Below are 13,073 nucleotides of genomic sequence, written 5' to 3'. Positions count from 1 at the left end.
CCAAGATCATTTACATTTAGTTTGATTGTTAGTATGGTTAGGTTTGAGTCTAACATCTTGCTTGAAGGGGGCATCTATAAAGTATCTGGCTTCCTTATCTTGAGACAGGACTCTGAAGGGCCATCTTTTCTCCAGAGCTTCTTATACTTGGGACTAAGCCCTTGATTGCAACTGAAATATCTGCCCATTCCTGTTTCCTACGTAGAAGTTGTTCCTGAGAGCACTCCCTGACACTTCTGACATGAAATCTCAGAGTTTATTTCCTGGGAAACCCAACTTTTAACAATGACGTTGAAGATCGCTAGTGAAAAATGACCACTTATAAATGGCGTTAGAATAATAAGTATCCATATTTAAAAAGGAATTAGATTTCTATCCTATCATACACAAAAACCTTTCAGAAGAAAATGTAGGAAAATATCTCTAGGACCTTAAGGTAGGGAAAGATTTCTTAAAGCACAAAAAAATGCTAAATATAACAGAAAATGAGAACTTATGTTTATCAAAGACGGTAAAAAGAAAATAAAAAGGTAAGTCATACACTGGGAGAAGATATTTATAACATGTTATAGACAAAGCAATCGATTCTAGAAAATATAAAGAACTTATAGAAATGGAAAATAACAAGACATATTATTACTAAAATGATCGGGACACAAGTAGAAGAGGAAACACAAGTGGCTAATGAACATAAAGTGCTCAACCTTATTAATATTCAAATAAATAGGAATTAAAAATGGTTGACATAATTTTACATCTAACAGAATGGCAACATTTAAGATTTCTGATGTAACCAACTGTCGAAGAGAATGTGAGTCAGATAACTTTTATACAGGACTGTCTGGGAATATGTATTGGTAATACCACTTTGGGAGAAATTATACTTTATCATATCGTTTTTTTTTTTTTTTTTTTAATATCATGTAGTTCAAAAGTGTGTATCTGTCTTTTCTTTGACAAGTTGTAATGAAAGAGCACTTACTGTTTCCCTGGACTGCTAGTTCCATTGTCAGGTACCTCTAAATGTTAGAAAATTTCTTATTTATTTTAAGCCAGTGTTTTTCTATGTAATTTCCAGACAGGATATTAAATGCTACCCCAATTCCAGCAAAGGGCCAATTTACATTTTCTTTTGCACAGTAGTCTTTCAGGTAGTTTGATTATTATAAAATCATGACAAAAGAAAAAGACAAGACTGGTATATTCAAGATAGTGCTTTTAGTTTGGGTTCTCAAATTGATTTTAATAGATCCAGAAATATCTAATCTTCTATTTATGACACTTACTAATGTATCACAAGCCAATGCATTTCGATGTTCTGTGTTGTAGGACACAAATATCTATTTGGCTGGCACTGAAGAAGGTCATATTCACAAATGTTCTTGTTCATATAATGAACAATACCTAAATACCTACAGAGGACATAAGGTTAGTTTAATTATAGAAGGTTGGAACATTTATTTTGTATTTCTGAAAAAATAGTACCATTATACAAAGAATATGTAATATGCAATAAATTTACAACTTCAGAGTTAAAAATACCATCTTGAATTAAGTGTTTTCTTCTATGGAAACCACCAGTAATGTATAGGGCATTTTATTTGAGTTCTAGATATCCTTGATTTCTTCTTGAAAGTTTTGGAAGTCACAAGTTTTGTTTCTAAAAGACTTTGCTTATGATAACATGCTGATCCTAAAGTAAAATTGTCTTTCACCCATACCTAGTCTCTATAGCTTTTTTTTTTTTTAAGAGATGGGTTTCACTGTTACCCAGGCTGACCTTGAACTTCCACTTTATCTTCCACTTGATCTTCCCACTTTAGCCTCTAAAGAAGCTGGGACTACAGGCAAACACCACTGCACCTGGCTGTATATCTTGTCATGATAGTTTCAGCCACTTTTTTTTTCATTTTCTCCGTCATTTCTTTCTTTTCTTAATACTCTTTATTTTTTCAAAGTATGCATAATATGTATTAAATTTAGTGAATATTGTAGCAACTATATTTTTATGTTTCTAAATGTAATAATTTAGGGAAGATTCAATCTATGATCTTATTCTCAGCTAAAATAATGCCCACACAATAATGAGTTGTGTGAAAATCTAGAAATCTTAGCATTTTTAATTTGCTGATCAAGTTTAAAATAAATGATGTTAAATATTGTTTACCTATGTATCTTTTTTTATTTCTAGGGTCCAGTGTATAAAGTGACATGGAATCCATTTTGTCATGATGTATTTTTAAGCTGTTCTGCAGATTGGGGTGTTATTATATGGCAACAGGAGAATGTCAAGCCATTTTTGAGTTTTTATCCAACTACTTCTGTTGTTTATGATGTTGCCTGGTCTCCAAAATCATCCTATATATTTGCAGCTGCAAATGAGAACAGGGTGGAGATTTGGGACCTTCATATCAGCACGTAAGTGTTACTATTTTTCTTGGGTAAATTTATAGTAGAAGCAGTTCAAACTAAATTATAGCTAATAGTTTTGACACCAATTAGAGGGTACTGTAGTTACTTTAAAAGAAGTAATAGTTTATAAGAGTCCTTTATGAATAAAGATAATACCAGGATGCTATATTAATGTTAATTATTTATACTGTATGTGCTTTTAAAAATATTTGAATGAAAGTAGTTTACCTTGGCTGGGCACAGTGGCTCACACCTGTAATCCCAGCACTTTGGGAGGCTGAGGCAGGTGGATCACTTGAGGTCAAGAGTTCAAGACCAGCCCAGCCAACATGGCGAAACCCCGTCTCTACCAAAATTTACAAACTAGCCAGGTGTGGTGGCATGCACCTGTAGTCTCAGCTACTCAGGAGCCTGAAACAGGAGAATCACTTGAATCCAAGAGGTGGAGGTTTCAGTGAGCCAAGATTGAGCCAGTGTACTCCAACCTGGGCAACATAGTGAGACTATCTCAAAAAAAAAAAAAAAAAAAAGAATAAAGAAAGTAGTTTACCTTACTCATCTCCTCAAACTTTTACAGGACGATATAGGATATAATAGCTATCTTGAGTTCTTATTCATTGCCTGGTTTAGAGAAACATACAGAGGCATTTTTACATTTTTAATTAAAAATTTTCTACGGTAGAAAAAAGGGACAAAATAATTATTTTTGCAACATTTACTTATGCTCTTACCTTGTTTCAAAACATATTCAAAGGGGTATTAACTTAATTAAAATTTTTGATTTAACATATTACATCAAAGTTATTAGAGGATTGTCTAAATTAATTTATTCTTCCTAATATGGAAACTTAATACAATGTTGGAATAAAAAGGTTAATGGTTCTACTTTTTCAATTGGAAATTATAATATATCTTTATGCTAGTTTTTAGCAAAAACAGCAAGAAAATAAATTCTTGTTTGAAAGAAATGATGTCAAATTCAATGGGTTTATTCTTCATGAGAATTTTTTTTGCTAGGAATTATAATTCAGTAATTTTAAAATTTTGTCCTGGTTTGTTCTATAAAACAGTATGAACCAAAAATCCAGGATTACCAGTATTAGGTGACTAATATATAAAGTGGCTGCTTAAATAATCCCACCTCTGATTTTAATTTTTCTGGAAAAACTGTAATTCCCAGGACAACACAGGTAGATTGCGTTAGATAACGAAGACTAGGAAAACTTCTTGTTCAAAATGTACTTTTATGTTCCAGAGGTTCATTTGGATAAAAACGTTATTCTGTTAAAAGACAGTTATTATTTAAGAAGCTGTGTTAGAGGTCTCCAGAGAAACAGAACCAATAAGATGTATGTACTTACATCTATTGTTGTCTCTGTCTCTATATATCTCTATTTTTATATCCATCACTTGAGAGAGAGAGAGAGAGACATTTATTTTAAGGAGTGGGTCCTATCAAGTATGAAATCTGCGGTGCAAGTTGGCAGGCTGGCAGGCTGGAATTTCCGGCAGGAGTCATGTTGCAGTCTTGAGAAGAAAGGCATTCTGCAGGTAGAATTTTTTTCCACTTTGGGTGGATATCAGTCTTTTCTTTTAAGACCTTCAACTAATTGGATGAAGCCTACCCATGTTATGGAGGGTAATAGGCTTTATTCAAATTCTAGTGAATTAAATGTTAATTATATTTGAAGAAAATACCTTTAAAATAGACTGATGTTTCACCAAACAACTGGGTACCATAACCTAGCCAAGTGGACACACAAAATTAACCATCACAAAAGTTTAAATTTATGAGTTCACATCTTAATTGTGAAGTACTTTAATTTACCTGGTTGAAATTAGTTCACTGAAGAAATGAAGGTTTTGATTGAGTAAGGAGTGAGGAACAGTTATTTTGAGTTTGGAAACACTTAAATAGGCTTATGGTTTTTGTTACATTTAATTTAAAAAATCTCAAATTTTTCTTTGTCTATTTAAAAGACCATATTAATATAACAATTGAATTTACAAATAAAATATTTCATTACAGTTTGGACCCTCTGATTGTGAATACGGCTAACCCTGGAATCAAGTTCACAACCATTCTCTTTGCCAAACAAACAGATTGCCTTTTGGTAGGAGACAGTGATGGACAGGTTTCTGTGTATGAACTGAGGAATATGCCTACTGCTTTGGAATCTGGCCGGGTGAGACTCAAGAGTAAAAAAATTTGTGTCATTTTATTATTCTATTCAGATATACTTTTGTAGCATGCAAAGGATTTACCTTTCCTAAGTATCTTAAGTGTAATATAATAAAAGAACATAAATTCCAAGAGTTGCTAACTTCTAGACATGGTACCTATTAGGGTTATTTTTTTTTTTCAACCTCATCTTCTTTATCTGTAAAAGAGAATGAGAATAATAATCTTGGTGAGCAAAATAATTGTAAATATTATATGGGAGAACCTAAAATTGTGCCTAGTATGTAATTGGGACTTAATAATTTTTAAAGATGGTCGAAGAAATTTACTTCATATATTAAAAGATTGTTACATAAAATAATTGTACTTTTAGATATTTTCCAATGTTCCTCAAATGGGCATTTATTTCTGTTGGTTTAGTGTTATCCTATTCTCTTATTCCACGTTCTTCAATACCCAAGTTTTGTGTCGAACTTTGACAAACAACTCGGTGTCATTAGATGCCTATTATTTTTAAAAAGTTTTCAATTTTCAATTTAAAATTTTCATTTTTTCTCTGTTTCTTGTATTTACATTGTTATTATAAACAATAATCTGGTAAATATTAGCACAAATATGATAAATATGCTAAAAATATGTACAAATCAATATGAAAAAACAGCAAGACTTCAATAAAAAATGGGCAATGGTCAGGAACAGGTCATTCACAAAAAATGACTAGTAGATATGTTTTAAAATCCAACCTCACTAATAATTTAAAAGATAAAATATTATTAAATTCAAATAGCATTCTCACATGTCAGATTTACAAGGTTTATTTAAAAATAATTTTTTAATAAGACTACTCTGTACTGGCAAACATTTGATAAGTCCTCTCATACTGGTGGTTGGAATAGAAATCGGTATAACTTTTTGGAAGCAATTTGACAATCTGAATCAAGACTGTTAGAAATGTTTAGGGAAGACCGGGCACAGTGGCTCATGCCTGTAATCCCAGCACTTTGGGAGACTGAGGTGGGTGGGTCACTTGAGGTCAGGAGTTCAAGACCAGCCTGGCCAACATGGTGAAACTCTGTCTCTACTAAAAATACAAAAATTAGCTGGGTGTAGTGGCGGGTGCCTGTAGTCCCAGCTACTCAGGAGGCTGAGGCACGAGAATCATTTGAACCTGGGAGACAGAGGTTGCAGTGAGCTGAGATGGCGCCACTGCACTCCAGGCTGGGCAACAGAGCAAACTTCTGACTCAAAAAAAAATTTAAAAAACAGGAATGTTTAGAGAATATTGATTCCTTTTAACTAGTAATTCCACTTCTGAGACTAGCCTATAGAAATGTTTATAAATGTAATAAAATAAATTATAGCCTTATTCATGAGATAAGAAAAGAAAAGGAAAATAGAACAACATAAATATCCAACAAGAAGGAAATGTGACCAGGGAAATCAGATGATTGATTAGATCTGGGTCACATGTAGGAGGTAGAGTTCTGTCCCAACCATATGGACTGCAAATGTTAAGTAAATAAATAAATAAAATGCTTGTCATTTCCCCAGCCTAAAATTCACAGGGCTTATTTCTTTACTTACTTCAAATCTTTGCTCAAGTGTCACTTTCTCAGTGAAGTCTTTCCTGATCGTCTTATTTAAAATTGCAACCTCTACTATCTTTCACACCCCCTATTCAATACTCTTTCATGACTTATTTTTTAAATAACATTTAACACCTTTGAATATACATAAACTTACTTCTGCATTTTATATCTATTTATATATAAATTTATGTATACATTATAACATAATTTATTTATATATTTTGTTAATTGCCTGTGTCCCACACCTAGAATGTTAACTCTATGAAAACAGTGATTTTTGTCTCTTTTGTTCTGGGTTGTATTGTCATGGGCTAGTAGTGTCTGGCTTATAGTAGTTATTCAATAAATGCTTGCTGAATAAATATGCATTGAAAAACTAGAGAAAAAAATTAACATGCTTTGTATTACAACTATTAGTTTTAGGGGTGGAGTCTTGGATAAATTTTATGTTCCAGAGGTTCATTTGCATAAAAACATTATTCTGTTAAAAGACAGCTATTATTTAAGAAGTTGTGTTAGGGGTCTCCAGAGAAACAGAACCAATAAGATGTATATTTTTCCTTTTACTTACCTGTTTTCCATATCATCTGTATTTGTTTCGCAAAACGCATTGGTTTTCTTACATAATAATTTTAGTCTACTCTGAGGAATGTAATCCTAATGGCTTTTCCGTGATATTAAACATTTTTTCATTTCTCACACATTCATTGAGTATCAGATATTTTTACAGGTACTGGGATATTTATCTCCACACTGAAACTTGCCTAAGATGCACAGCTCAATGGCCAAAAGAAATTAAAAGAAAATTCCATTCTTATTCAAATCTCTTAAAATTTTTAAGTGAATCCAAATACATAGTTTATAGTAATCTTTTTTCTTCTTTTGTCCATAAGCCTCCAGTTCTAAATGTAGCCTCAAAGCCTAAATTCATCTTAAAAAAAAAACAACTCTATATTTCTCTTAGTCCATCTCACAAGAGCTCTAAGAACTTGCCCATAAACTCTGAATTTGCAGTGGTTGGGAGCGGGAATTGAGTTGTTTGAGTTGTTTTAAAATTTTTGTTATTGTGTGTTGGAGATAGTGGTGGAAGAGAAATCTGTGAGTATTGGCATGTTGATTATTTTCTTTTCATCGAATTTTATATATGTATTTGTGTGTATGTATTATATATATATATATATATATATATATATGTCCTGTCAAGTGTGACAATAATCTATCAATATAAGTTGGAATATTTTGAATGCTTATTTTTCTTACTAGTTTGAGCCCCTTGGAAACATATATGTAAGTGTCTAGCGCAGTACTAGCACACAATGGGCATTCAGTGAATGCTAAATGACTATCTGAATGAGCAAACACACAAGCAAAAGACATGGTTTCTAAGAAAGGGACAATAGATATTCAAGAAAGTATAATCAAGTGGCATGATCTTGGCTCGCTGCAACCTCTGCCTCCCGAGTTCAAGCAATTCTACTGCCTCAGCCTCCTTAGTAGCTGGGATTACAGGCGCCCACTACCACACCTGGCTAATTTTTGTACTTTTAGTAGAGACAGCGTTTCGCCATGGCTGGTCTCGAACTCCTGACCTCAGGTGATCTGCTCACCTCGGCCTCCCAAAGTGCTGGGATTACAGGCGTGAGCCACCATGCCCAGCCAATTTATTTCTTATTTCTAATGTTCCCTAAGGTAGCCTTTATACGTACAAAAGATTATTCAGTTTACTTTGATTTTAAAAACTCATATTCAAATGATATAAGATTTACAAAAAATGAACAGTTCATCTTAAGTTGTTACATTTAGATTATATATTTTATTATTCTTTTTAAGTCTAGCAGATTTTAATACATGCTAAGTGAGTTTTTGCAACTTAATTAAATTTTCTTAAATATTTTAATTCTCATTTATAAATTTAATATATTGGACTTTTAAGTACTTCAACTTTCTTATGGACAAACAAGTCTCAGATACTTAAGGAATTCTTATTAATTTCATAAATTAAAAATTTCAAATGTGATGAATACTATATTTTCTTAAATGTTCCAATGCTGTTTACAAATTGGTAAGATTTCAATCCATGATTGTAAGTCTAAATCAATTACCCAAATTACACATTTATATAAGAAGCAAATGTTTCTGTTAGACATTCCAATATGGCAACTTCTCATATACATAATGAATATTTAAAATATTAAAATTATATAAAATCCTCAATGCAGAAAATACTAAAGTTACCTCTTTGATTTGCTGCATCATTTTTGTGCACAATGTTTATTCTTCTCAGGGTAAAAAAGAATAACATTATAAGTAGTTTTGAAGACTATTTTCACAACTAGCCAAGATGCATCTTGACTTAAGATTGTAGCCAGGGAGGCCTGACACTGTGAACATTTAAGGGGATTTATCTAACTACCTTCGCTGTCAGCCTGAGCCCTGTTTTACTGTTGATTTGTCAATGCTCCAGTGCATTTGTCTCCCAGCCCATGTCTCCTAAAGTCTAGTTACACATTACCTAAGTCCTCCGTCATCTCTCGGAAGTCTGCAACCCTTCCCATGTTGCTGGATCACTTGATTGACTTCATTGATTTACTGTATCATTAAATTCTAAATTATTACAGTTTTTCTGTTCAGTAGGATTACAACTTTTGTAGATGTTTAAATGCCATCTGATTAGATTAGATTATATCCTTATTTTATTTATTTATTTTTTTAAAGAAAAGGTCTCACTCTGTTGCCCAGGCTGGAGTGCAGTGGCCTGATCTTGGCTCACTGCAGCCTCAGACTTCTGGGATCAAGCAATTGTCCCACCTCTGCCTCCCAAGTAGCTGGGAGTACAGGTGCACACCACAATGCCTGGCTAATTTTTGTATATTTTGTAGAGATGGGGTTTTGCCATGTTATCCAGACTCATCTCGAACTCCTGGACTCAAGTGATTTGCCCTCCTAGGCCTCCTCAAGTGCTGGGATTACAGGTGTGAGCCACCAGGCCTCGCCCAGATTTTATACATCTTTAGGGTTTTGTTCAACTCATGGGCCATGGTGTAAAAACATGCTAATGAGAAAACAATGTTTGTAGCAGCCTTGTTTGTACACTGACAAATTGAAAACAACCCAAATGATTATCAGTGGAAAACTGGATAGATAAAATATGACATTTTCACATGTGTAACTACAATACAGAGATTTAAATGACCTATATCTTAATGTGTTAATATGACAAATTTTGAATAAATTTAAAAAACAGTGTTGAGTGATAAAAGCAAATTTCAACAAGGTAAGTACAATATGTTATAATATATGCAAGTATTATTTTAAATACAAAAATAAAAACATATTCTTAGTAGACACATTTATAGTTGGTAAAAGTATAAAATATAGACTGGAATATAGAAGAAAAATGCTTCATTTTTGTGTTTAGATTTGAATCAGTTATGCCATCTTTTAATTTGAACAGTATGCTCTACAAGCAGAAAGCTAAGCTTAGAGAATCTGAACATTTTTGGCAAATCTGTGTGTGTGTGTGTGGATGTGCGCGCGTGCGTGATTTCAAGGCTGGTAAGAATAATTTTCTTAACTAATCAATTCCTTATGTTAGTAAATAAATATAATTTTTGGATACAAGTATGTTTTTCATGTTTTTGGTCACTATATTTGAAAGGCTTAGGGTTATAGTTTTTGGGAGATTAAACAACAACAAAAAACCATTAATTAGATTTTTTTTGTTACTTACAGCCAAATGTTAATGATATACCTTTTCTTTCTTAGCTTATGAGAATTATAGTCATAATAATAATTTGAAGTTCCAAAGTTACTAATGTCAAAAACATTATTTCCTTTTTTTTTTTTTTTTTTTTTTTTGAGACGGAGTCTCCCTCTGTCACCCAGGCTGGAGTGCGGTGGCCAGATCTCGGCTCACTGCAAGCTCCGCCTCCCGGGTTCACGCCATTCTCCTGCCTCAGCCTAACGAGTAGCTGGGACCACAGGTGCCGGCCACCTCGCCCGGCTAGTTTTTTGTATTTTTTAGTATAGACGGGGTTTCACCGTGTTAGCCAGGATGGTCTCGATCTCCTGACCTCGTGATCCACCCGTCTCGGCCTCCCAAAGTGCTGGGATTACAGGCTTGAGCTACCGCGCCTGGCAAAAACATTATTTCCTACCAAGATATCTTGTCAAGTAGCATTATGACCTATAATTTTTTCATTAATTTTAACCAAGAGTGAATCAAAGTTATGGAAGCCTTATGATTTCATTCTATATGAAAGATGTGCACCAAATTTAGGATAAAGGCTGCCCCTGGGACGTGAGGGAAAGGGAAGAACAGTTTTAGGAGGTATACAAAGGAAACTATGTTTTTTCAGTGTCTTTCAGGACTCCAGTTAGTATCACTCTTTCTAATTGCTACTTGTAATATTTTTAACTTTTAATTTTTTTAAATTTATTTTAATTTTTTGTACAGACAGGGACTTGTTAATGTTGCCCAGGCTGATCATAAACCCCTGGCCTCAAGTAATCCTCATATCTTTGCCTTCCAAAGTGCTGGCGTTAATAGGTGTGAGCCACAATGCCTGGCCCTTTGGAGGTTTTAAGTGACATGATTTCTGAAACTCTGGCCCCTTCCTGATGAGAGCAAGGACCAGAATACTTTTGTGGTAGGATATGGCCAAAGGTTGGCTCCAGCCCTGTCCTACTAGCTTAGGGTTCATGGTTAGTGGTAACACCAGCCTAATGTCTGGCATGAACAGGAGACTGGAATTCAAGGCTTGCAATTATAACTTTATGATGTAGCTAACTGTTGGCAGGAGTTACCACTGCATTAACATTCATGACTGGGGAAGCACCAGCTCTTCTACTGTCATGATGAGGATTGCTGGTGGTGTAAGTCTTGAGCTGTAGAGAATTATGGTTTAAGCATTTGGGAGAAGTCAGTTTCAATGGAGAGTTACAGAAGCAACTCCTTTTCTGCAGGCAGCCTGTGGAGAATCACTCCTGGATACTAATTTTACTATTATGGTTCATTATACAAATGTTTACCATGTTTTTCTCTGTGTTCTTGCTGTTTGCATTTTTCTAAATTGAAGGAAAAATAAAAAGATAACTGAAATGTTCAAAAAAGAGTTTTAGAAACATGAATCTGTAATATATGTAAGAAATTAATGCTGATAGACACTGAAGGCAGAAAAAATAAACTGTTGATTCATTTATTCAACAAGTATTAATATTTACTAAGTATTTACTATGTAACGGGGTCAGTTTTAGGAACTAAGGATACAACATTGAACAAATTTTTGTAGCGACCTCTTACATTTGCCCAAGTGAGAAACTGAAGTAGAAAGAGATGAGTTTGAGAAACATATTAAGGTTAGAATTGACAGACTTGGCAACTGATTTGGTGTGCAGGACTTTGAATGATGGGGAAGTGCCAAAGATAGCATAGTATAGGCTAAAAAATACGAACTGACTTATGTTACATTATCTAAAGAGTTCAATGATTTTCTCAAGATTACATTTACTATATGATAGAGAAACTCTTCTGCTTCCAGTTCCTATCTTTTCACTATACTGTCTTGCTTAAAAACTCACCTCCCATCTTTGATTTTCATCCTCTTATATATGATCATTTTACCCATTTTAGTACAAATATCAGTACCACTAAGTGAAAAATAACAAAACCCACATGAAAAAAAAAATTGAGAAGTTCTACTCTCTAAGTCAAGCATTAATAAATCAGGGAAGAACTTAAGATATCAGCAAATTTAACTGGTATTTTATAAATGAGAAAGTTTAGGCTTAAGCATTAAGGCTAAATAGGAGCTGCCAAAATTTTCTTCTTACTGAATCTTTATAAAATTATTTATCAGAATTCATTAAAAGAGTCTTTCAGCCAGGCGCGGTGGCTCACATGTGTAATCCCAGCACTTTGGGAGGCCAAGGTGGGTGGATCACGAGGTCAGGAGATCGAGACCATCCTGGCTAACATGATGAAACCCCATCTCTACTAAAAATACAAAAAGTTAGCTGGGCGCGGTGGCACATGCCTGTAGTCCCAGCTACTTGGGAGGCTGAGGCAGGAGAATTGCTGGAACCCAGGAGGCGGAGATTACAGTGAGCCGAGATTGCGCCACTGCACTCCAGCCTGGCGACAGAGCAAGACTCTGTCCCAAAAAAAAGAGTCTTTCATGGAAAGAGTAGGTTTATACTAGGAAATAACCATTACTGTTTAAACTTACCTTTGCTTGTTTCCCTTTTACAATCTTATTGGATATGTGTATCACTAACTTATAAATTTTAAATGGCATTTTAAAGACTACTTTACCTTTTAATTTGCATTTTATTGCATTGTAATTGTGTGTCTCTTTTTTTTTTCAGGGAGATATAATAGATACTTTGCTTGGACCCAAGTCAAATCAACCAGCATGATTCAGCATTCTTAATATTTTTCTTGTAATTGTTTTAAAAAAGGAATTGTTTAATGTCCAATATTCTGTATTATATACTGTACACCAGATTTTGATTTCAGAAAGCAGTATTTGATGTATAACTTCCACTTAATTTAAATTTAATGAACTTTTATTTCAGAGATATTTGATTAGTTTGTGATCTAAGAGTTATTCTTAAGAGTTTCAGTGGAATTTTCTTAATTTTTCTAAAGATATTACTACTATACTTCTTGATCATATTTTAAGTACATATGAGTACATGTACATTCTTATACAATGTCTAAATGAGTTAGAAAATTATTATACCTATAGAAGCAAAACTTGGAAATTATTAGAACCGCTTAAACTAAAATCTTTATAACACACAATTCTATTGACTTTTAAAGCTTCTGCTTTCCAGGCGCTGCTTTCTAGGCTGTGTTTTCCAGAGTTTATAATTACGTAGTTTTTAGT

At 33.6% G+C, this 13,073-nt stretch overlaps 1 protein-coding gene across 1 annotated transcript in view; it reads left to right on the top strand.

The window, feature by feature from the left end:
• The window catches only part of WDR78 (WD repeat domain 78), a 112,092-nt gene extending 99,328 nt beyond the window's left edge, over window positions 1-12,764 (top strand). Inside the window, exons 14-17 of the mRNA XM_033225214.1 lie at window positions 1,330-1,428; window positions 2,192-2,418; window positions 4,442-4,598; window positions 12,550-12,764. Coding sequence (XP_033081105.1) covers window positions 1,330-1,428; window positions 2,192-2,418; window positions 4,442-4,598; window positions 12,550-12,600 — 534 coding nt within the window. The 3' untranslated portion in view covers window positions 12,601-12,764. The remainder of the gene's footprint in view (window positions 1-1,329; window positions 1,429-2,191; window positions 2,419-4,441; window positions 4,599-12,549) is intronic.
• The last annotated feature ends 309 nt before the right edge of the window (window positions 12,765-13,073 follow it).

The sequence above is a fragment of the Trachypithecus francoisi genome, unplaced genomic scaffold (assembly GCF_009764315.1).
Source record: "Trachypithecus francoisi isolate TF-2019V2 unplaced genomic scaffold, Tfra_2.0 Lachesis_group12, whole genome shotgun sequence".
Taxonomy (NCBI): domain Eukaryota; kingdom Metazoa; phylum Chordata; class Mammalia; order Primates; family Cercopithecidae; genus Trachypithecus; species Trachypithecus francoisi.
Note: the sequence above shows the minus strand (reverse complement) of the source record. Positions and strands in the feature narration are given on the sequence as shown.